Here is a 25,089-nt window from a genome sequence, read left to right on the forward strand (position 1 = left end):
TGAAAAAATAAAAGGTTAGTGATACGCATAGATTTATCAGATATTGTTATCCCACAATCTCTTGAAATACTTAGTACCTATAATTTCAACGAACATTTTTTAGCTAACGCAATAATTTTTATTCTTAAACAGTAAGCCGAGATGCCAGATGCTCTTGATTTAAATCTGCAACTGCTCGTAAAACCGAATGGAATCTGTTTGAAATGTGAAAAATAACTTTCCGTATTTTGAAAAAAATTTGCCCTGACGACTCTGTTGATATTGGTTTGGTTTTTACTTGCGAAAGTGAAGGAGGGAAATATTTTTGCTTTTGTTTTCACACATAAATTGACAATTGCATATGAGAGTTCGCGTAGGTGCGAACAGCCTTAAAAATCTCTTTTACTTGTGTCAAGGCCAATGGGGTCCTACAGTTTTCAACGGTTTCCTGCTGGAAGAGTGCAATTTTTTGAGCAAAACGTGATTTTTAAAAAATGTTTATCATTTTCCTTTGATTTTGTAATGAAGGATAAAAATCTGCTCGAAATGCCTTAAATGACAGTTCTCTCATATACCGTACATGGGCGAAACGTCATCTAAGACCTTTCGAGCAGTTATTTTATTCTTCATTTTAAAATCGAAGGAAAACGATAAACATTTTTATAAAATCACGTTTTGCTCAGAAAACGCGGCTTTTTCAAATGATGTATAAAAACCGACATAGCTTTAGGACCCAATTGCGCTCGCACAGGCAAAAGTCTGCTAAAAATCTGAACACCTTTTGAAAAGGCTGCGAGGAAACTATTCAAATACCTGCAAATCAATTGGGTTGTATAGCTATATCAGTTTTTTTTATCATCTGAAAGAGCTGCATTTTCTAAGCAAAAAGTGATTTTTAAAAATTTTCTATCGTTATCACTAAATTTTTAAATCACGAATCAAAACTGCTCGATATCACTACAATCACAGTTCGCCCATGTGCTAACTGTCATTGTAGCGATTTAGGGCGATTTTTATTCTTCATTTAAAAATCGAAAGACAGTGTTATAAAATTTTAAAAAATACCTTTTGCTTAGAAAATTAACTCTATTTATCTGATATATAAATATCAAAAATCCGTGAATAGCTTAACAGCCCAATTCTTCTGCGTTGAGACTGTATTACAATCTTTGGCCAGGCGTAAAATATTTGTCACTTTTTGACAGATAAAAATTTGGTCAAAAAGGTTTGTCACTCTCCAATTTTTAAATGTGGCAAACACGGGCGAACAACAATCATGTCAAATAAATTTGACCATTATGTTAAAAGGTCAAATATTTAACCAAAGGTCAAATATTTGACCTTCTGACATAATGGTCAAATTTATTTGACATCATGATTGTTGTTTGCCCGTGTTTGCCACATGTAAAAATTGAAGAATGACAAACAATTATCTTTGACCAAATCTGTCAAAAAGTGACAAATATTTGACTCTTGGTCAAAGAGTGTAATCCAGCCTTTAGACAATACATTGGAGATCAGGGATGCCAGGTCATTTTTCCAAATGTCTTCACGTTCCAATAAAAAATGTCTTCACATGTCTTCCAACCCGAGATGGCTCGTTAGGACCGACTAAAGACTGGAAAAGTTACCGGCAAATCGTAACTGTCGAGCAAAAAAAAGGGCACCACCTCTGCCAAAATGCGGTCATATCACATATTTTCGAATGTCTTCACATATTTTTGAATGTCTTCCATTTGTCTTCACAAACAAAGATGTCTTCACCGCAGGGTAAATGTCTTCCATTTGAAGACATGTCTTCCAATCTGGCATCGCTGTTGGAGATCACGAAAAAACAATAGCTCATCATGGACCTGGTTGGAAAGCAGTTTCAAATATTTTTCTTTACACGCTCATTCTGGATAACCCAAAACTGAGTCAAAACCTAATCAGTTTTGCTAAAACCACCCCTTTGGCATCACGCCATGTTTCAAGGGCTAACATCTCAACATATGTGTAAACGAGATAGCACATCACCGCTTCTTTTCATACATATTCATCTCACTGCTGACAGCGGGCACAAATTAATTTGTGCCCAGGACATGAGTTCATTGTCATTCACTGTTACTCGGTATAGGGATGCCAAAAGGCTCGGCTAAAACCGTATGTACTCAAAATTGAGTAGAAGTTGTTTTACTCATTTTTGAGTACCACCGAATGTTATAAAAATTGAGTAAATATTACCCATATTATACCTGATGCGCGATGCGTAAAAGTTACTCATTTTCGACTCAAAAATGAGTACTTTAAGCTTCAATAAGGGAATTTCGGAAATATTATCATTATTGACTCGATATTATTATATTTTGCATTTTTAATGAATTTTATTTAAAAAAAAATTATTTTATTTCAAGAAATTCACCTTTGTTCGCCGGGACACGGGAGATCTTTGAATTTATTCGCCGTATATTTGGCATTAGTTGCAGTCAATTATTTCAAATTATGAATTACCTACCGATAACAACTAATTTCAAACATTTCTATTTCCTCCTTTTTTTGACGGTTTGCTTGGTTGCTGTTTGCTTTTAATTGCAAAACAAAAAAACAAAAACAACACGCAAGCACCAGTTACCCAATTTTGAGTAAATTTGACGCCATGATTAATTTAATTCTACTCATTTTTTGACGTCTTTGAACAACTGAAAAAAATGATTAAAATTCAACTCAGTCACTGAGTAGCCCAGAGTGAGCGTGTACCCAGTTTTTGACGTTTAATCGGTATACCCGTTAATGGGTAAATCGAGTTTACCCACTTAATGGGTTGGCTCACTTTTTGGCGAAATGGTTGAAAAAGTACCCATTAATGGGTTTTCGACTCTTACCGTGTAGATTCAATGATGACAGATAATGACGTGACTGGCAGACCGAAAACGAAAAACGCGCTTTTTCTAGTTGTAGCTAGATGTTTTTTTCGTTTAATCGAGTTAATTGTGATTAAACTCTGTTAGTAGAGATTCTGGCTGAAAAATAATTATTTTGCTATCGATTTGATAAAGAATTCCGTGGTTATTTTTGTTTTTTATATCATGCCAGAGAGTCTTTATCAATTGAGGACAGAAAGCGTGGAGTTAGGCAGCACTAGTGACAACAAAGATTATGACGAACGGCAGCGCCGTCAAGGTCAGCCAGCATCAGCAACGTCGTCTAAGCCAGCGCCTGAGTCATCTAGTTCAGCGTCCGTAGTGGTGGAAGATGGAGTGAACAATCCAACCAGCCGTAGCTACGATTTGGCAGACTTCGTACCTGTTCGCATCCTGAACAATAACAGCACACACAAGAGCGTTTCACTGTTGGGGCATTTTGTAAGCCTATCGCGTGACGATTACGCGATTATTGTGTTGGAAAAGACGGCATTCACTGAGGGGCAGCTGAAAAATCATAAGCGTCATCAAACGAGCACGGTGACGAAAGTTAATTCTGACGACGTCGCGACGAACTTGTCGGAAAACAGTGAAAGTGTGCAAAGTAGTGCAACTGGTGTTATAGCAGCCGTCGAAAGAAGTTTTTTCTCATCCACGTCCCAACTGAGGACGGAATTTGTTAATGATATCTACGGAAATTTTTTGTGCGTTGCTGATCCGGAAGTAAATCGTAAGTAAATGTACTGTTTTAAATAATATTTTTAACTGTAATATATACTTACTTGCTAGAAATCAAGGTGACAATCATATATCCAGCTACTGAGAGGCATATTGTGAAATTTTCCACCCAAAAAAGATATTTGGTGGAAGAAACTGCCCAAGATTATCGAACCGTGACATTGCCTCATATACAAAAGGAGCAGCTAAGCTTAGAGGTAAGCGCAGACTTTCGTTTTCGTTTCTTGTGCTACTTGAATACGTAGAGTAATATACTGGCTTTGTTCGCATTACAAATAACGTTAGATGAACGGTTTCTGAACAAATTGTGCTAGTGCTAACGCATCGGTTGGCCTCATTTGGCCAGTTTTCCATGGACAATGAAGGTTACGTCATTCATTTCGACGAGTTTCATTGTGCTCTATATCACATGATTTTTTTGTTTCTTATTTTATAGTTCTAGTTCTATTAATTTCTTTTTATAGTTCTTTTATTTATGTTTTATAATTTCCATTGTGATTTTTTCTTGATAAACCATCGTGTTTTGTCCTACAGAAATTTTTTCTCGTCCGCGCTAGGTTAAACTTAATATTATTTAGATAAAGATTCCGTCGGTAACATGCAATTATATAGGCTGTTGGCAGAACAATTTATGCAATCCTTTACATTTCAGTGGCTTTACAACATACTAGAGCATCGGAAAGAGAAGGATCGCATAGTTTTTGAGGATCCGTCAGAGGAAATTGGCTTCATATTGTTGCCGGATTTAAAATGGGATGGTAAAACATTGGAACAACTTTATCTACTCGCGTTAGTGCGCCAGCGAGGTATCAAGTCATTGCGGGATCTTAACGCTACTCATTTACCATTGCTGAAAAATATTCAAACACGTGGCATTGAAGCAATTAAAACACGTTACGGAATTAATGCTGATCAACTACGAATCTACATTCACTATCAACCCACATTTTACCACCTACACGTGCATTTCACATATCTGAAGCACGACCCACCGGGTATTTATTGCGAGAAAAGTCACCTACTAACATCGGTTATTGGGAATATCGAACTGCTACCAGACTATTACCAGAAAGTGACACTCTCTTGCGTTTTAAGTGAAACTGATAAATTGTACGGCAAATTTGAAGCAGCAAAGAGCGAACTGGATGAACCAGAACCTAAACGGGCCAAAGTTGAATAAAATTCTCAGCAATAGAGTTATTAGCAATTAGCCATTACAATTCTATCAGTGTTTAGCATTAAGAAAAAAGATGGCTGTCGGCAATATTGAACGTGTGTTAATAGAGTTGCGTCCGCGGCTTCAAAGTGCCAATTTCTTTATCTGCTTCAGTCGTCGTTTTGCCGAAATCAAATCAACAAAAATAGATCTAAGTTCCGATCGTATCATTATCATAACCGAAAACAATGCGGAACGTTACGAGATCCGGCTAGATGATTATTTCAAACTTCATATACAAACGCTAAGTTCGTTATTGATTAAAAATAGCTACATCTGTTTTCGTTTAAATACCAATGAGAACAAGTTCCACTCGGAAGTACTTGAGATTAACGAATACAATGGGTGCACTGATCTAAAGAAGCTAGAATGCAATTTGGAAGCAGATTGCAGTTACTTTATCATCTGCAGTAACTGCGGAAGTTATCTGCGTGATGAAGCTGTTAATTTTAAAAGAATTCTTGAGCTCCCATCGGATCACATGGACAGCAACGATTGGTATTGCCACCAGCATCCGTATACTACAGTAGACGATTTTGTTCATACGAATGGTGAATGTTCTTCGACAAAGTTGCCTCAAGCAAACAGCTTTAATCCTACTGAATCGGACGTATTCTTTGGGCCATTTTACGTTCTTCTCGACAAAAAACATCTTCAGCGAGTTCATCTCAAAGCGGAACGGTTTCTGTATTGTAGACGCTGTTTGCAATATCTAGGCATCATGAAACGCACTGGCTGTGTTAAGCTATGGTACGAAAATCTTCAGTTTCAAAAGCAAGCGGTAAGTTGTAAACATTTTAATGCAAGTGACGCACTTTGATATTACAATTCATTTACAGGATGTTTCAGACGAAACACAACCAACGAGACTATGCTTCTTCCGCAATGATAATCCACTCGAAAACTTCCAGTATCTAGTTCGCAAAACTGTCAATGATTATAATTTTATCTCCCACCTTGGACTGCCTCCTATTTTTAAGCTATTGTTCGAAATGCGCCAACCGGGTTTGAATGGAGAGGTGTTCTATCTGCTGATACAGATAATGGATGCCAATTTGAATGTTTTTAAAATTCGTAAATGCGTGGATCAGGATTCGGGTAAACAATATGTCGATAATGACGATGAAGCTCGAGATAAAGATAGTGATGACGAAGATAACGGTTTAACGGTTACGAAAAGGATTCATCGCGATATCAATCTAGAAAGACATAGGACTATGAAGCTGATGTACAGGTATGAAAAATATGATCAACAGCCTATAGTTAATTTTTGGCAGCAGGATAGTAACGTTGTGTGTGTCGAGATTTCGGAACAAATGTTTCGATTGGCCGTTCGGTATTTGGATAATAATTCAAACTATGTACCGGAATGCTACCGACATAATCTGGGATTCATTTTGAGCTATTTAGATATTACATAACTATTTTATTACACTGTAATTTATGTATTTTCATAGCAAATGATTTTTCTGTTTGTAAATAGAACACAAAAGAATTTCTACTTGGGAAAAATAGTTGGGTAATTGCAATTTATTTATGACATAGATCTATCGGTTGCGATACGCAATCGCTTGTTTTGGTTAGTTTCTGTAAGGTTTTCGGAGATTTTAGAAGAAGAACTATCAGAAAACACTTCATGTACTAAGTTGCTATTTATGTTTCATGCACTGTTATTGTAATACATTCAGCGTTTCTTGGTTGCAAACATTTTTGAAATCTGAATTCGAATGACAAGTTTAAATGCTTTTCTAATAATACACTGATTGAAGGCACATAAAACAAGCGAAAAATCATATAGTGATTTCTCTATTATGACACAATATCAATTCCAATCCAGTTGAGTCTTAGTTTTTTTTACTAGTTAAGTTGTTTATCTTCGGATTGATATTTTTTGTAGAGAGGAATGATAGGTTAAAATAAATATAAGAGGTATAACATTCATATTGTTAGCAGAACTACAAGCAACTGCTTGTATTGCGAATAAATATTGGTTGACTAACGATATGCACAACACATTAAAAAAGATACTTTGGAGAAGAAGTATGAAAGATAAATTGGCCATAATCGTTCCTATCCATCTTCTGTCGTATGGTAAAAAGCCCTGTATTGTAGCAATTCGATTAGCAAACACAAATCATAGGGACAAAATAAACGAAAAGTAATACTTTTAACATTGCTACTGAAAATCAAATCACCTCAACTGCTATTGTTGGCATTAATTTCCTTTCCACTTTGCACAAGCTCTTGCACATTTTGATACTCGATATCGTCAGTAAAAAATCTGGTTAGAAATTTGAATGTCGGTCTATTTTTGGGATTGAAACTCCAACAACTTTTCACAACGTCAAACACTCTGTTAGGACATAGCTCTGGTTGTGAAAGTCGCTGGTTGTTCTCAATTAACTTGATAACATCTACGCCCTTCATGTCGTGATACGGTGGTTGACCTAGGGAGTACATTTCCCATATTGTTACCCCAAAGGACCATACGTCACTAGCGTGGGAGAATGTACCGTAGTTGAAACTTTCCGGAGCGTACCTGTGAGAGTCGAATTAAATAACATGGCCTTAGTTTAAAACTTATAAACTTACCATTTAATTGGCCATTTTCCTCCTTGACTGGCTCGGTAGTAATCATCCCCAGCGCCAATTGCACGAGATAGACCAAAGTCGGAAATTTTTGCCTGATATCGATGGGCTAGCAGTATGTTGCGTGCTGCCAAGTCCCGGTGGACGAAATGATGCTGTTCAAGATATTGCATTCCTGTGTAAAAGAAACAATTTTCTATTGTATTCTAATCTTAACTATTTGTTGTGTTAAAATATTTACCACAGGCAATTTGCGCAGCCCAGATTACCAATTCGTGCTTAGGATTGATTGTAGTTTTATGTGCAATGATGTAGTCTAGCATTGACCCAAGTGGTACCAATTCTTCGACCATCATCAGCGGAGGCCCTTTGCAGATACCGATTAGTTTTACGATGCAATGATGCCTTAGTCGGATCATAACGCTAGCTTCCCGCAGGAAATCCGCTCTATTCCGTTTACCCTGACTCTCAACTAGTTGCTTGACTGCAATCGGTATGTATTCAGAGGGATTGTCAGTAGTAGGGACCAATAAGTCTGTTGCAGAATCCAGCTGGCATGGAATAAGTGACCCTTGATACACGTAACCAAACTCTCCACGTCCGAGGACCTTTTGTGTGATGATACATTGCTTGGGGATGAAATAGTTAGGACGATTGGAAATACTACGGTTTAGTTTCAGCTGAAGTTTCTCGTCTTCATCCTGTTGCTGCTGGATAATACAAAGGAACTCGGAATCTCCGCTTTGGATACTGTCACGGCTTACGGTAGACAAGGTGGAGTCCAGCCGTTCGAACGGACCACCGTGCCGGTATGCGTTTAGAACAGAGGGTGAAGGACTAGTGGGGGAAGCACATTCTTCTACTGAAATGCTGCTTATAACAGGCACATTCCGTGTGGCGATGTAATTGGTAGAAGTATTAGCAGCTACCGGTGAAAGTAATGGTGGTTTAGGAGGATTGTTGTTCTCTGAGTGCACAACCTAAAAACAAACAATTTTAAAGCCAGGATTATCATCTAGACAAGTTCCGATATATATATACTAAACAGTACCTGTGGAGGATGAGGAGCAGGTAAAGCAGGCGGAGCATCAATAAAGTAGATTTCTTCGATACTGTTATCTAGTTGGTTGTTCTCGTTGTAGATATCCTTATCACTTTCGGTGAAGCGATCGATGATTCCGGTAGCTCCGGAAGATCTCCGTGGTTCAAGTGTGGCGTGTGCCCGGGAAGGACTACTTTCAGTGGATGGTCCGTTGTTGTTGATACTATCGGTCACACGACTGGGCGGGAGAATTGGTTCGCCGATATCGATGTCCACAATGGCACAGTTGTTGCTCGGTACGTTATACAAGTCTCCGGAGATATCAAGAGGAATGGCTGGAGGTAATGAGAAATCCGAAGAGAATGATATTTGAATGTTGGACGACATGACTTTTGCAATCAGACTGTCTCTGTTTAACTGACGCTCAGGATCTGTTTGTGGTTCCTGCTTCATTTTGCTTTTTCGTAAACTTTTCATGCCGTCTATGATGATATTTTTCTTTTTCTTTTGTGTAGAAGTACTGCACTTTGCCCTGCTCTCATCGGTGTTGGGCGACTTCGGGGTAGGGACATGTTCTGAGCCAGGTTCAGACAGACCAACTTTGTTCATTTGTCGTAAAATGCTGTCATTCGGAACGGACAAATTTCGAATTGGAGCAGGAGGGCGCTGGGTTCTGGATAAACTGTTGTCGCTTGATTTACGAATAAACGACATGGTTCCATTGCTAGGCGAACTAACTGGCATCTGAGAAATGTTAGCTGGTTTGTGCTTTGTTTTAGGAATTGTGGAGAACTGAGGTATAGGTGGTTTGGGTTTTGGTGGAACCGGGAACTTCAAATTGATTTGCAGTCCATCAGAGAAGCGACTGTAGTGTTCTATAAGGTGCTCCAGGGATGTCATGTAAGGACCATCGTCAATGTATAAATAGTTTTGCTTTCTCTGAATAATAAAATGTTTTGCCTCGCCATCAAATAGCAAGGTTAGAACATCCACGCCATGCTTAGTAGAATATCGTACCAAATAAATTCCAGATGTGTCGGGCATATTTTCTAAATCTGTCGCATTTTCCTTGTTTTCCTTTCCGTGACTGATTGGTCGCAATTTACGAGCATGTTCTTTTAGGCTTTCAATAGCTACTTGCCGGTCTAGTGTTCCGTGATACCATTGACCTTTGTGTGTCATAGGAAGCGGAGGTTCATAGCTATTTAGAAAATCCACTACAGTGAAGTAGTTTTTTTCTTCAGCCAGATCGGCTGGAAGTTCTCCGAAGCTGGTTCTGGGCATGTGAGATACGCGATTAGCCAAAAGTTCTTTAACGGACTCGAGATTTCCATTGGCAGCAGCTTCATGTAACGGGACCCATCCGGTATCTTTGTTTCGTGCTTGAATATTTGCCCCAGCATTAATTAATAAACGAACCATTTCTAGCCCATCATGCCTGCGGCAGGCATACTGAAAATATAAACCATAAAAATAGTGCGTCACTCATACTAGCTTATTTTACTCACGTGTAGTGGAGTATTTCCCTGAGCATCTCGATTATTAATGTTAGACCCTCGCTCGATGAGCTTCTCTAAAATTCGAGCTTCTGCGTGTAAACATGCTAAGTGAACCGCTGTTTGTCCGTCTTGATTTTTAGAATCAATATTCCTGTAGCCACATTTCAATAGTTCCGAGACAATGGTGTAGTTGCATTCTTTCGTTGCTCTGTGTAGCAAATTCGTTGTCCCGTGACTACGCACGTCGTGTGGTGGAGGATCACTGCGACAGATGGCCTGTAGTTGAGTGACCAATCCGTGGGAAGATTCCCGGTAGTGTTCAATCAGCGAGTCCAGCCCATGAATCGGTGTGTGGTCATCGATCGAAAAGAATGCATCGTCCCCGTGGCGACGGATCTGATAATGCACAACTTCTTTCTGGAACAGCACGGACAGAACGAAATCTCCTTCGGATGAGCTGCTTTCTCGTACCATAAAGATGCCATCGCCGCCCTCTGGAATATATGCAACATTAGTATATTAAGCAATTGAAGTAACGCTTGGGGTAAAACATTTTATCGGGAATATTCTTTTGACATGTTTTAATAGCTGCTACATGTAAAAAACTGCGAAATAATGAAGAGTAAATTGCATTTAAAACTGCAGTAGAGTTTACTTTACGAACTAATTTCATTTTTGTCATATGACTTATATTTTAAGTTTAGTGAAGCGGGCATTGTATGTAGTTCGCGAGAATAATGGCTCATAGCAGTCGAATATAACTGGGCCGTATGTCTTTGATCGCTTAAACATTAAACATTGTATAAAATGTTCATTTAAACGCATAGGAAAGTTACGCTTCAAGTTTTTGGAAAAGATTCAACAAATAAAAAGAAAAGAAATTAAAAACAGAGCCAGAAATATATAAAGAAAGCAATCAGTAAACGTTGTATATACTTTTATTCTTGTGTAAAAACAAGCGCAGCTGCAATTTGTGCACATAGACAAGACTGTTTTTGTATATAACAATTGTAAACTCATTACAAAATTAACAAATTCAACAAAACTTTTAAACTGATCCTCTATGATTAGACGTGAATCAAATTTTTTAAAGAGCGTATACTAAAATTTACTAAAAAAGAATGAAACAAGTCTGATGCATGACTAGTGTCATTCTTTTGTTGAGAAAGAAATTGTTGTTTATTTTATTTAAAGTACATATACCTATGTAAACAATAAAACAACACCAATAAGGTCGAAAATTATGAAATGTACATAGTAGGTATGTTTTAAATCTGACCAATAATCGACCTCAATTCCAGTGGCGATGCAACAAAACAGCTCATTCATTATCGTGTTTTAGGAGCTGCACTTACCTTGTCTTAAAATTTCCTCTGCCCGTTCGCGTGATACTTTTCCATGGAACCAGCAAAGATTCTCCTCTCGATTCATCCTGATTATATAGGATTTAGTCTGCGCAATTGAATAGAAAATTGGTTTAAATTGGAAAAAATATTCGTTTCCCTAATCTAGTAGCAGCACGCGTCATTAATCAGTGTCATCATTTGATCTATTTTTAGCCAACAGTGCGGTACATTCATTACGACAGGTTTCATTTTATCAGCCATCATCAGTATCGACGGGGAAAGTCGAAAGGGTGTAAAAATAAGATTCTTACCAGAATTTTCGCAGCAATTGATAAGTAGCACAAATCAAGCAAAAAACTACCGTTTCACGGTTTAAATTACTAAATGGAAGTGGCACATAAACATTGAACTTATAGTTGCAAATCTAAAGGTAAAAACTAAAAGATAAAATAATAAAATTGCTCTTTAGACTTGACACTAATGCTAATACGACACTTTCATAGCTATTTATGCCAGTAGCTGCTGGAAATTGTGATTTCTTGACGTCTTCCAAATCAACTGGTAATGCTGTTTCGCTCTCACCGCCTGTGTTGTTATAAATCATCAGTGCAACAAAAAGGGATGGCATCTGTTTTATGTTTTTGTGTAAACGTCATCCGTTGAACAAAGAAAGAGGATAAATAAAAGAATTCCATGTGGCGAATTGCATTTAAGTACAGTATACCACGGTTAGTTTGATCATTGACGGAAAAATATGACGTAGAACAAGAATAGTGGGAACAATATTTCTATCTTAGATCTTTTCGACATCCCAAACTAGTCACATTCATATTACGTTCATTTTTGCGATGTAATTACACCAGTGCACTAAAATTGTTCGTTTTTGGTTTTCGAAGTAGTGTTAATATCAACACAGTGTAGTTGAAAAAACACCAACAACAAATAAAAATGTTTTCAAATGCCATTAAAATAGAATAACACCTACAAACAATTATAGAACAATACAGAAAATATCAGTTTCCCAGAAGAAAAGTGTAGTGAGAAACGTTGTAATACCGGAATACAAACGCATTTCCGATAATCGCCAATTGTTTAACTCAATCGACCCTTGCTTACTTGTTATAGTAAAGTGAAATAAGTCGATAAACAAATCAGAATATTTAAGTCTTTTTAAGGTTTTTCGTACTGTAACTGTAAATGAAATATAGAGTTCTCCAGGTGCGTTTGTATTAGTGCGATGTACTAGTATTGATGACATGATTTTTTTTTTGTTAGCTCTAAGAATTTTTTGTCACCTGTGGGAACTGTCATCTAAAAAAAGGAAATAAACTGTTACCGAGCTTGATTATCACTCTCACAAATTTTAAAATACAGTGTAAAGCGGGCCGTGTTCGTGTGTTTTCGCTTGGAGAACCCTCAGATACGATTCGCAATTTCCACAGCAATTTTCCCTCAATTTCAATCCAATTCACACATGGAAAAGGGGCCCATACAAGCAAGATTGAAAAGTTCTTTTGAAGGTTATTTTATCGAGGGTTGGTGCGAAAATTGTTAAAGTGATGGTGGCGGAAACAGTCAGCGGATTTTAAATCAAGAAGAGGCTAACCTTCGTCTATATGAAAACGTTTCTCCAGATTTAGCAAGAGCATAGCTTGAAATATGAAGGTTACCGCATGTACAGATTATTCTGTACCATATTTGATGATGTTTTCAGAGTGACAAAAAAGTTCACAAATAAATTCCCTGATTTTTCCTGATATTCTATGAAATATAACATTAATTTCCCTCATATTTTTCAGCATTCAGCACAAAAAAGTGCAACGTAGATGAACGCAACTCTTATATTCCAGCGAAAACAGTGTTTGATAGGATTTGCAACCAAACAGTAAAGGGTCCGCATTAGTCTTTTACGCTAAAAAAATCCGTTTTTGCGCTATAGAGCCGTTTAAAAATGGATCATGTCTCGGTTAAGAATTTTTCCCTGGTTGTTTTTCAGTTTTTCTTGATGTTCTATGATTTGTCTGAACGAAAAATTAATTTCCTGATTTTGAAGGTTTCCACCACCCAGTATTTTCCTAGTAAAGCATTTTACTAAACGTATGTTTATAAAAAAAAATGTGATACTCTACTTTTGTTTTTATAAAATGCTACGTAAACGGTACATAACGCAATAACATTTCAAAGTTATAATGTAACATTTCTGTTATATTTCGTTACATTGGTAGAGTTATCGAAAATCATTATTAGGTACAATGAACGCCGATCCTACTGATATTTCAATATATTTTGACTCACTGTTAACTGTCCACACAAAAGATGAAAATTAGCCTAACTTCCGATTAGTTTTGAAGCTTGGATAACGTATGTAATTCAGCAATGACGCATCTTTCGTATAAACATATAATCGGGTTAGTAACGAAAGGCTGAAACTCAAAAGGCTGAAACCCGAAAGGCTGAAACTCGAAAGGCTGAAAAGTATGTTTCATAACGAAAGGCTGAATGCACAAAAGGCTGAATGCACAAAAGGCTGAAACCACAAAAGGCTGAATGAACGAAAGGCTGAAACTTTTGTAACTTGAATCATAATCGTTGAAAAATTCGGACACATGGATAACAAACCTTTATAAGGTGACAGAGTTCAATGTTTGAGTATTAGTTGGTTTGTGCAATGGAAAATCAATTTTCGGCAACATTTGAATCTATACACACTTGACTCTTGTACACGTTTCCTAGATGATTCAGGGCGAGACGGCCAAAGGCTGCGAGTGTGCGCCGGCGACCCGCCGTCGGAAGCGCCGGCCACTGCGGGGGGCAGCCCCCCCGCAGAAATCACCTCTGTATAGGTGCGTTCGTTTTCCTAGGTCTACTGACTCGTAGGGGTGATCCCCTAGTTTAGTCCGAACGAGCGATAGCGAGGACAGTATACATCTCGGACAATCGAGTCGGCCGTAGGCCGCGAGTGTTTTTTTAGAAATGAACTTTGTGAATTTCAGCCTTATGCTTTTTCAGCTTTTCGTGATTCAGCCTTTCGTGTTTTCAGCCTTATGTAGCTTTCAGCCTTTCGTGATTTCAGCCTTCCGTGTTTCAGCCTTTTGAGTTTCAGCCTTTCGTAGTAGACCCCATATAATCAGGCTTTTATCTTGTTTTGTGCGAATCACTAAAATAACAAAAAGTTTACCAGTAACAATAGTTTTACATTTTTGTGCTGGTGTTTTGGTGGACAATTTAAAAAACTGTCAAATCTACTTCAAGCTATTTTACTGGTAAACTGTGTAGCCTGTAGAGAATGCAATATTTGCTCAGGCTTGAACTTTTGCGTGAATTTCGTAGTTTCTTCGTGATGAAGTATTTTCTAACATGAGGTTTTTTAAAGCAGTACTATCAAATAATTATCCAACAAATCTTACCTTGATTAGCACATAATCTCTGAACGGCATTGTATTGTGTAATTCGATTGTTTTTCGGATAGACGAAGATAATTATTTATGAGACCCAATCTTCGTCATCGTTGATCACACAGATTGCTTTTTATCAATTATTGATTTGCTTTTATCCTTCCTATGATCTTCGCCGGCATTCAAGCTTCATAGCCATACTCTCAGTCGAGACTAAGCCTTGCAAGTTTTTCACAACCCATGACTCATCCATTTACTGTTTGACTTGGAATAACGACTTAGAAATAGTAAATTGGTAATTATGATGATTAGATTCGAACCAACAGCAATCCTTGTTGTGTATTCGTATATCACCTGCTAAAGCAGACGTTTTTGAAACCTATTCGGGTACTTGTTCTACATGGCTTGGAATTTTGACTGGACAATTGATAACATGCTCACAAATTTACCGATTGCAGTGAGTTTTGTTTCTCTTTCGATGAAAGCTGTACGGTACAGGAAAACTGGACTCTCGAGAGAAAAGTTACAGCGACTTTATGTTCAACCGGCCGGGATAACAGATGATGTCTACGAAAGCCGAAAATTTCCCATTTAACTTCACCGCGCGAAGCATTTCGGTTCAAGTTCATCACAAGACTGACTCACGCTCGAAATAATTGAATGAGCAGTAGCTAGCTCAAAAGTCATATACCTAGCTACATTCGATCGTGTAATCGTCGTGAGAATCACGCTGTTATGTACGGCTAGCCGAAAGTTACACATAATGTCGCGTGTGAGGTTGTTGTCACTCAATGGGTGTAATGAGGGTGGTGGGTGGTGGGTGGTGTTATTTTTGTTTTCCGGTAAAGTAAACGCTGCGAAGTGCTGTTGAGAGGGAACTGTTTCTCTCTGGCTGGAGTGAGCTTTAGAATCGGGCACACTTATCGCCCGGCTGTCTAGTTGATGCGTGTGAACTTGATATCAATATTGACGGGTTTCTTAGCATGAATCATCAAATTCAGACTCTTACCCGGTAAAAAAGCACTATTGCATGACTTCCGAAATAGATTCGGTTTGATTTTTTCAGAGTTGTTATTGCGGTTATAATCACTAGATAAAGGTTAAATATAAATTAACTCGGCATATCGAACGGGGATAACCAGCCATTACGTTTTAACAAAGATGACTAGAACAAGATACCTGACTCTTGCAGAATTCATCGGACATGATTGTCGCTGCGCGTGAGCAAAAGTCGAACTAATTTATACACTGTTAATATGATGTATACTTAACGTAAAAATCAACTGACTACAACGCCAAGACATGACTGCTGAAAGGTGAAACAATTTTTTCAGTATCCATGTGGACGACTGTACGGTACTCCCATACGAAAAATGATGATAATGTGTACGGTTGCTTAGTTCTCAAACATGAAGCTTTCCGGAAGAATCAAGAATTATCGGCGCATCATTTAAAATTAAGCGTACCATCAGAAATTTTCTGATAACCGCTATGAGCACGCTCTACAGCCAAGTTTTTCACTCTTGCCGAAGTTAATAAAGCAAAAATCGGGTACCCCGATGAACCTGATTATATGCACAATGGTTCTGAAACCTGGCTTGCGACATATCAAACTTTAAGTTCTGGTAGAATGGGACCTGAAAATAAATATAACTCCTCAATATAAACCCCCACTCTGACAGTCAATTTCACACTTTTCTTTTCGTACTTTGAAGTGCAAAAAATATGGCAATAGCATTAAGCGCAAAAAATGACATTTTATCTTAAGCGTCAAGCTGACCAAACTGCTACACCTTTTCCATATACAATCTTGAACAGCTCAACGATCGATGACGGACTATGCACGATGAATCGGTTTTGCTCATAGTGACAATTTTATGAGAATTTAAGTCATCAGATGGCAGCACTAACCGTCGGAAATCGGTCGTGTTCAAAATGTATGAAAAATATGGAAGTTAGGTATCTTGTTCAGGTTATCTTTGGTTTTAAATATCATGAATAGTATACTCCATTCTTGAACAAATTAAAAGACGGATTTGGACGCAATAGTGTTAAAAATCGGTATATAAAAATGAGAAAAAAAGATTTGACATCTGGTAATCATTTGAGAAATCGGTACAGTGATGGCGAAAATAATAAATACACTTGCAGTTTTGGTTAATTTTCTATATTCCATGTGTCGCTTTTGCAGCATAGTAGAGTTTGCAGGGTACCTTGGCTGTCAATTTTGCTTCCGTATGCCGAAGAAAACATGCCTTTTCGTTGGATATTTATCCTGAGTAACGATCCTAAACATACAGCATTGAAAACTTGAAGATGATTTTCAGACGAAAATACAAAATTGTTGCATTGGGCAGCACAGTCTCCTAATTTACACCGTATCAAAAATCTATGGAAGATTGTTAACCCTCTAGTGCCCGCCTTTAGACGGTCTTCAGTTGAACCTCTAAAAAGCTTCGATATGAACTTAAAACATGTTTATAAAGCTTCATAGTGATTTTTTCGAAGTCGTCCAAAAATATATTTGGGCACTAGAGGGTTAGGTTCTACGTTGTAAAGCATCATCCAAAGAATGAAACAGTCTTAAGGAAAGTCGTACAGACAGCGTGAAATGCTATTCGAGTTTCTACTCGTGAAAACCTGGTGGTAAACATACCACGAAGATTGAATATGGTTTTACAAAACAAAGGACAAGCCACGAAATATTAAAAGTGAGTTTTGTAACGTCACCTTAAAAACATTACCTCACGCAAAAAACGTTCGGCATCACCGACACAGAAAAAATCCAGTTATTTCTCCGTTCACTTTTACAAAGAGTGTCTCCAAACCGTAATGACGTAACATAACAGCATACAACAACTAAAATCAGTGCTCAAATTTGGAAAATTATCCAACACTGCAAGTTTATTTATTATTTCTGCCATCACTGTATATAAAATTGTAACAAACATTTGAACGAGATATTTACGTAGGTATCATTGAATGGATTTGTTAGCCGATTTTTATGCGTTGTTTGAGCCAGGATATATTGTGATGACAAAGGAAGCCACTGTGATACCGAATCTTCGCGGAAAGTCATAATGATTAGATTTAAACATGTTTTAAACATTAGCTCGAGCAGTCTGGAGCGGAATGGATAAAAAACTGAAGTCTTTCCGAAAGAGAGTTCTACTATTCTTTTCATCGTGAGCTCTGATACGTTCTGCAGTAAAATATTAATTAAAAAAGGAAAACTATAAAACTAGAAAAACTATTCTACTGTACAAAACTGATAAAGGTAGGTTCTAGTGTTTTTTTCTGACAATCAGTGAGCAGTTAACCGTAAATCAGTTTGAACGAAATGACTTTTCCAAAAAATAGGTAGTTTATCATAGTTTTTATCTTAATCCTTTAAAGAGTATAACCATGTTGATTGATACTTCAATATAGTTTGTATATTTGAGAAAATACAACTAACTACTTACTTACTTATTTTGCTTTTGCGGCGACAGACCGATTATTGATCCAGTGCCGAATCCAGAATACGTCGCCATGTCACTCGGTCTTGGGTTCCTCCAAACGCGGGCATCCTCGTCGACAGCACACATCCAACGAGTGTAGGGTCTACCCCGAAGTCGACGGCCTCTATCGGGATTCTTGCTAAATATAGTTTTTGCTGATCGTTTTTCCGGCTTCCAGTTACATGCCCAGCCCACTGTAGCCTGCCGTGTTTTATTCGCTTAACTATCTGACAATTTGTATGCCTGGTAAACTTCATGATTAATGCGGCTGCGCCAAATACCACTTTCCAGTATGCCACCAAGGATTGACCACTAGATTCTACGATCAAAACACCAAGAGCTCGCTAATCAGAATCTTTCAATGTCTATACTTCATAGAGGGTCACCGGGAGAATCAGTGTTGCATAGTGTGCAAGTTTTGTACGGGTTTGCAGGTTGCGGGACCTCAGCTGGTTACGCAATCCATAGAAGGCCCTGTTCGTGGCCGCTATCCACCTTTTCATCTCACGGCTAACCTCATTGGTGCACGTCATCAATGTACACAGGTAAATCAATTCGTCGACTACTTCAAATGATTCCCTATCTATCACCACCGCAGCACCCACATTCGACGGGCTACCACACTTTCTACCAGCTCGATGTTCTTAGTTTTGGCAGAGATCATGACATGCCCCATTCTCGCAGCTTCCCTCTGGAGAGGTTCAAAGGCCTCGTCCACCGCTCTACGGTTCTTACCAATAATGTCAATATTGTCCGCAAAACCTAGTAGCATGTGAGACTTCTTCATGATGGTGCCGCTTCTTTGCACGCCAGCCCTCCGTATAGCACCTTCCAATGCGATAATAAACCATAAGTTGGACAGCTCGTCATCCTGCTTCAAACCATTTAACTTCGCGTATATCTGCCATAACTCAACTCTCCTGACTGAGTCCCACGCTGCCCTGAAGTTTATGAACAGATAATGAGTCTACCGGTTGAAGTCTCGAGATTTATCAAAAATTTGTCGCAAGATAAACATTTGGTCCGTGGTGGATCATGATGATGATGATGATGATGATTTTTCATCAGCGCAGACCTTCAGCATGTCTTGCTCGCCGGTCAACTGCACACTAAAATGTTGTTTTGAACGTCTTGACACCTCTGATTCGTCGGTAATTAGGTAAATCCCCTCTCTGTTGTTGCACATGACAGAAGCAGATACGTTCCGGATTTTTTCAGCGGTTATAACTGCTCGATATCTCCCTACGCTCTGACGTGTCACAGCCGTAGCGAACATGTAACATCTGGCGCGGTTCTTTTCAATCGTCGCTCGCTGGCACTCAGCGTCAAACCACTCGTTCTGTGTGGTTGTCACAGCTGTACTCAACACTTCTTGCACTGTGGTGCTGAGCGTGGTATGGATATGTCTCCACTGTTCGTACAGGTCCCCTCCAAATTGCTCATTGCGATCCGGTCATCAACTATCTGCAAGTATTCTGCAGCCACTCCTCCAATTGACAACCGGGTGCGTATCCCAGGTACCACGAGTTAGTGATCTGAGTCAACGTTTGGTCCTCTGAACGACCTTACGTCTGTAAAAATGCACACCATTGATCAGAACATGGTCGATCTGAGAGCAGGCCACCCCATCGACCTTGATGTCATGTCCTGAGCACTCACTATACGTCTTCTCAAGAAGATCGTAGAACTCCTTCTTCTCGTTATCGGGTTTATCATTAGCCGGTGCGTACATATTGACTAGGCTGTAATTGAAATCATTTGTCCCTAATCAAATATCTTAAAATAACAATATAGTTCACTATCGAATTTCCCATATATTTCCGTGAAGACAGACAGGGAACACCCCCTCTTGTGGGGAAAAAGGTAACTAAACTCATTGCACAGTGGTACAGTAAGGCAATTTAGGCGGACATGAGCTTTTCGTTGCGATTTTGGTTTGCGGTTTAAAGCCATAGTTTTTGTAAAAAGTTGTTTCTTATACATAGTCCTCTATTTATGTGCAAATGAAAATTAGGGTGGTCCTAAAATCAACGAAATAAAAACAAACCAACTTGTTTTTATTTGCATAAATAATTGTAAACATTCTTTGGCAAACTTGTTGATCAACTAATTCTAAGTAACTTTGTAGAAAAAACTTTTTTGTTGACATTTCTTCATTTCTTCGGTAACTTGAATCAAAAATACGCCAATTTTGACGAAAAAACATTGTCGATATATTGTACAGATGAAAAGTTTTCACTATTTCTATTTTAAAAATAGGCCCTTTTAAAGTACTGATGTCTCCGTTTAGGGCAAATAAAATGATATATATTGGTATCATTTGAAAGAACAAATATTGTACAAATATTGTGAAGAAATACCGAAAGTAGCTTAAAATTAGTTGATCTACAACTGTGCGTGTCGTGTAAATAGTAAACTAATCTCAAGTTGCTATATACGTGGTTCCCTGTGTAACTTCACTAGCTCAGATCCATCACGGGAAGCAATTACGAAATGTGCGGCAGTCAAAGTCAAGCTCAATAATCAGGACACGAAGTGTACAATTAAATGAATGTTTCAATTACCTCGTGGAAGAGATAAAAGAGAAACCGCACAATGGTTGTCAATTGTCGTATTCGGTTGTTGTGCAATTTTTAGCTTAGATAACACTTGAATGTTCTATCAATTTAACAATTTAAGTATGGATACATGTAATGTTGTAATTGGTTTAAAAGCTTTATTTTATTATATATAAAAGATATTTAACAAAACAACCATAATTAGTGATAACCACTGTTATGCAAAACCTATAATTTAATGTTTAATTTTTTTCGTTTTGAAAGTATTTTTTTGTTTTTCTCATCCCTCCGAATTTTTTGCTCTCGAGTTCTAACCTTCGTATTCATCACTTGCAGCTTTGCTTTAACCAGCATATTTATGTATTTACTAGCTGACCCGGCAAACTTCGTCCCGCCTGTTTTTGTGTTTAATTTAATAATTTTCAACATTCCAAATTCAATGATTTCTTGCGATTTGTTTATATCGTTTGAAATTATTTCTTTTATCGGAATGACAACATACTCGACTTTTGCCTTCAGTACATCACCTCTATTCCGGAAACACTGATATTGGGTGGTATTCAGTTATTTGCGTTGTTTTCCAGAAACTGAAGGTGGTCATCTTCGAATTCAAAACGGTGTTCAGGGTCAATGCTTGGCTTCTTTACATCATTTCGATTACAGACATATCCATATGTAGTAGTAATCGGTTATTTCCGTTGTTTCCCAGAAGTTATCATTTTACAATTCAAACTGGTGTCTGAGTTAACTCTGGATCCGGTGATTCTCATATTGGGTGGTATTTGGTCAATTCAGGCTATTTTTCAGAAACCGTAAGTCGCCATCTTGGATTTTAAAATGGCATTTTGAGACAATTTCTGGCCTCTGAGCGTCATTCTGGTTAAAGAAACACCCATATTTGGTGGTATTTGGTCATGGTATTTGGCCATTTTACAACTCAAAATGTTGTCGGAGGTCGACAAACGTACAAACCGTGGAACACCACCCATGGATTGCCTCATACATAGGCGAACTTTATTAATATAAAATATTTGGCCGAATCCATTTCACAATAATATGTGCATTTTTTTCAGTGTACCCATTAGGGTAATATTATTGTCAAAAGTTACTCTTTTTCGCATGTCGTGTAGAACAAAATCAGAAGTGGCGCACCTAGCGGTCGAAATGGTGACTAACGCTTCTGTCATTTTCAAATTGTCTTCATAATTTCACGTAAGTGAACTTTATTGGTATTTAAGATATTTGCCTTAATCCGCAACACGCATATACGCTCACTGATTGGCCTCCACTCCATCTAATGACACGCTTCAACTGTTTCCAAATTAGCACGAAACCGACTCCTCTTTCTGCTCTCACGCCACCACTGTGGTACATAAATTAAGTGTCCGAAACAGGATCTACTGTCCAGAATTTTTCGATTGCCTAGGTCCATGCCGTTTATTCTGATCCGTATTATTTTCTGGTTTGTTCGTAGTAATTGAAAATTGGTATGCTACCTCACTAGGGCTGCAATACCTAGTCTCGCGACAGGGGTGCCGTCTTAGATATAGCTGGCAGGGCATTGCACGGTCCGGGAAGTGAGGGCTCTTGTTTTATCTCACCCCGCATTTCAGCTTGTCCCGATGTATCTCAATCATTCATTTTTATCCAATTTAAGCTCTAGGGAAAAACTTGTGTTTACTGTTTACCAGTGTAATTGAATCCACGTGCATCTTATTTTATCTGGATACAATTACCAACAATTGATTGAACTTTGCGTTATTATTTGACGGTTGATAGCGAGAAATCGTCAAAAAGGGAAGTAAGTCGATATGCCTTAGCAACTTACTTAGCAACTCTACAACTATTTCGCCAATCTTTTCAGTTGTTCTTACTAAGAGATATTCGAAGTCCAGTTGAACTGGACATAGCAGCAAGTGACCTACAGCACAGAATCACGGGTGCCGTGGTGGAACGAAACCTATAGAGAAACCTCACAAAATAAAGCGCTGAGTTACGCAAAGCCGAAAGGAGGTCCAGAGTTCAATTCTGTTGGGATATTCAGGCTCTGCCTAAAGCAACGCGACTGCAAAATGCGATGTCCAGAGATTGTACGAATGGTTTTGGGCAATGGATAAATAGAGATGGAAGGTTGATTGTCGCTGAAACGCTGTAACACCATGGAAGGTGTTATGAAAAGAGCGGGGATATAAATGAATTTTACGATCTTCAGAAAGTCCGGGCAGTTAGCTGGCTTCGCTGACGACATTGACATTATGACACGCAACCTTGAGACGTTGATGGAAAAGTACAGCAGACTTAAGGCAGTGGCCAATCAGGCCAGGCTAGTCATAAACACGACGAAGACAAACTACATGAGAAATAGTGGCTCGAGGGAAAACGGATTCTGATTGATAGTGACGAAATCGAGGTAGTAGACGAGTTTGTGAATTTGACAATAACACTAGCCGAGAGATTAAAAGACACATTATGGCCGGAAATCGCGCTAACTTTGGACTGCGGAAAACGCTTCGATCGAATAAAGTTTGTCGCTCCTTAAAGTTGACCATCTACAAAACACCTATTAGACCGGTAGTCCTCTACGGCCGTGAAACATGGACCTTGCTCGTGGAGGAGCTCATGGACGAGCAGCCATGGACGCTGGAGATTCTTATGAACATCCATTGACCTCTGGACGGAACATTGAAGAGCTACAGAATGTCGGATTCAGACGCACGACGTCACGTAATTTCTCAGTACTCGCACGTCGACTGTTCGCGGTCTTATATCAACTGGGCACTAAGCTCTTTCGAGCCTATGAAGTCACCACGACCGAGTGGTTGGTGGGGTTGTATTAAGCTAGGAAATGCTGCCACCCAGCCGAAAAAAATAAAAGCTACGTCACCCTTAGCTTAACTCACTGGACTCTTTCCTGTTTTTTATCATTTAAAGAAGATCAGCAAAGTACAAACCGAAAACTGCCGATTTTATAACGTTGAGCCTGAGAGTTCAGCGCATTTACTCTACTCTACGGGGCTCTACCTTCATTGAGGTTCAACTTCTTCGGAAGTTACCTCTTAAATCTGTACCAAGAATGGAGTACCAAAAACGGTCACTGGTTACATCAACCATTAGGGCACAGGCTTGCAAACAACAAGCTCAACTCCATCGATAAGTTCGAGCGTCTTGTAATCTGTGTACAGCAATTGGGGCCAGCAACAATTAACAACCATTCCCATCGCGGTGGCTTTTTTACCCGAAAAAACCTAAATTAATCCACCTAGCGGTCAGACCCAGCCTTTCTCATTCAAACATTTATTTGTTTAAATAGATCTACATGAACGCTTCAATCCAATAAATGTATATTCAATCTTTAGGTTCTAAAATATTGATGTTGTAATCTATACATATAAAAATGCAGTCCGGTCTATCTGCCTGTCTGTCTGATCCATATAGGCTCGAAAACTACCGAACCGATCGCCGTAAAAAATTGTACGAGGGGTTTTGGTGCCGATAAAGGTTCCTATGATAGTTTAAGACCCCTCCCTCTTCTGGAAGGGAGGGGTCCCATACAAATGAAACATAAATTTCTGCACAACTCAAGAACAAACCAAGCAAATGAAACCGAATTTGGCATGTGGATGTTTTAAGGGGTAACTAATATGTCCATAATAGTTGGATGAAACACAAATTTCTGAACATCTCGAGAACTAATCAACTAAATGGAACCAAATTTGGTAGGTAAATGTTTTTAGTGACAAAAAATAAGTCCATAATATTTTAACACCCCAAACGGAGGGGTGCCATACAAATGAAACACAAATTTCTGCACCTCTCGAAAACTAACCGAGTAAATGGAACGAAATTTAGCATGTGAATATTTAGGGGTAACAAATATGTCCATAATGGTTCGACACCCCTCCCTGGAAGGGAGAGGTTCCATACAAATGAAACACAAATTTCTGCACGTCTCGAGAGCTAACCAACTCAATGGAACCATATTTGACAGGTGAATGTTTTTAGTGGTAACAAATTTGTTCCATAATCGACCTCAGGCAACATTTTGGAATGTAAGATGGCAACTTTCATGGGCGTAGCAAGAATTTCAAATAGGGGGGGGGGGGGAAGCTCTTCAAAATTTAAGAAGTAAAAAAACTGTACACAAAGGTCGCTTTTTACGCGGGTTTTTTATGTGGATTCCGGAATTTAGGCGTTTTTTTACGCGGCACGTATCCCCCGCGTAAAAAGCGACTTTAGTGTGTTTTGAAAACTAGAAATAAATACTAATCTTTAGTGATTGTTACATCAAGGCAACCAGTGAAAAGTTGTCCTACATCAGAGTGGAAAA

General features: G+C 38.5%; 3 protein-coding genes across 4 annotated transcripts; 2 read left to right on the forward strand and 1 right to left on the reverse strand.

The window, feature by feature from the left end:
• The first annotated feature begins 2,845 nt into the window (after positions 1–2,845).
• Positions 2,846–4,797, forward strand: LOC129722237 (m7GpppX diphosphatase-like). The gene is made up of 3 exons (XM_055675534.1): positions 2,846–3,609; positions 3,669–3,814; positions 4,270–4,797. Exons 1-3 carry the CDS (start codon positions 3,045–3,047, stop codon positions 4,795–4,797), a joined length of 1,239 nt encoding a protein of 412 aa, XP_055531509.1. The 5' UTR covers positions 2,846–3,044.
• Positions 4,798–4,867: 70 nt separating this feature from the next.
• LOC129722236 (uncharacterized) lies at positions 4,868–6,294 on the forward strand. Its single transcript, XM_055675533.1, has 2 exons — positions 4,868–5,614; positions 5,673–6,294. Exons 1-2 carry the CDS (start codon positions 4,868–4,870, stop codon positions 6,252–6,254), a joined length of 1,329 nt encoding a protein of 442 aa, XP_055531508.1. The 3' UTR covers positions 6,255–6,294.
• A 181-nt stretch (positions 6,295–6,475) lies between these two features.
• On the reverse strand, positions 6,476–15,326 carry LOC129722235 (tyrosine-protein kinase Shark). 2 transcript variants are annotated; one of them, XM_055675531.1, is made up of 8 exons: positions 15,059–15,326; positions 14,717–14,981; positions 11,319–11,415; positions 9,973–10,457; positions 8,474–9,916; positions 7,664–8,402; positions 7,426–7,597; positions 6,476–7,372 (listed from the first exon to the last, which is right to left on the reverse strand). In XM_055675531.1, exons 2-8 carry the CDS (start codon positions 14,744–14,746, stop codon positions 7,030–7,032), a joined length of 3,309 nt encoding a protein of 1,102 aa, XP_055531506.1. In that variant the 5' UTR covers positions 14,747–14,981; positions 15,059–15,326; the 3' UTR covers positions 6,476–7,029. The 2 variants fall into 2 exon arrangements, with proteins under 2 accessions (XP_055531506.1, XP_055531507.1); XM_055675532.1 differs by lacking the exons at positions 14,717–14,981; positions 15,059–15,326 and adding an exon at positions 11,621–11,843.
• Positions 15,327–25,089: the final 9,763 nt, after the last annotated feature.

The sequence above is a fragment of the Wyeomyia smithii genome, chromosome 2 (genome assembly GCF_029784165.1).
Source record: "Wyeomyia smithii strain HCP4-BCI-WySm-NY-G18 chromosome 2, ASM2978416v1, whole genome shotgun sequence".
Lineage (NCBI taxonomy): Eukaryota > Metazoa > Arthropoda > Insecta > Diptera > Culicidae > Wyeomyia > Wyeomyia smithii.

Excerpts from the sequence above, each read along its gene's own strand:
- LOC129722235 (XM_055675531.1), bottom strand. The coding sequence starts at position 14,746 with ATGCCGTTCAGAGATTATGTGCTAATCAAG. Across the intron at positions 8,403-8,473 it reads CTGCTCCTCATCCTCCACAG|GTTGTGCACTCAGAGAACAA; the intron begins GTACTGTTTAGT and ends GTTTGTTTTTAG. Across the intron at positions 7,598-7,663 it reads GGCTGCGCAAATTGCCTGTG|GAATGCAATATCTTGAACAG; the intron begins GTAAATATTTTA and ends TCTTTTACACAG.
- LOC129722237 (XM_055675534.1), top strand. The coding sequence starts at position 3,045 with ATGCCAGAGAGTCTTTATCAATTGAGGACAGAAAGCGTGGAGTTAGGC. Across the intron at positions 3,610-3,668 it reads TGCTGATCCGGAAGTAAATC|AAATCAAGGTGACAATCATA; the intron begins GTAAGTAAATGT and ends CTTACTTGCTAG. Across the intron at positions 3,815-4,269 it reads AGGAGCAGCTAAGCTTAGAG|TGGCTTTACAACATACTAGA; the intron begins GTAAGCGCAGAC and ends TTTACATTTCAG.
- LOC129722236 (XM_055675533.1), top strand. The coding sequence starts at position 4,868 with ATGGCTGTCGGCAATATTGAACGTGTGTTAATAGAGTTGCGTCCGCGG. Across the intron at positions 5,615-5,672 it reads TTCAGTTTCAAAAGCAAGCG|GATGTTTCAGACGAAACACA; the intron begins GTAAGTTGTAAA and ends ATTCATTTACAG.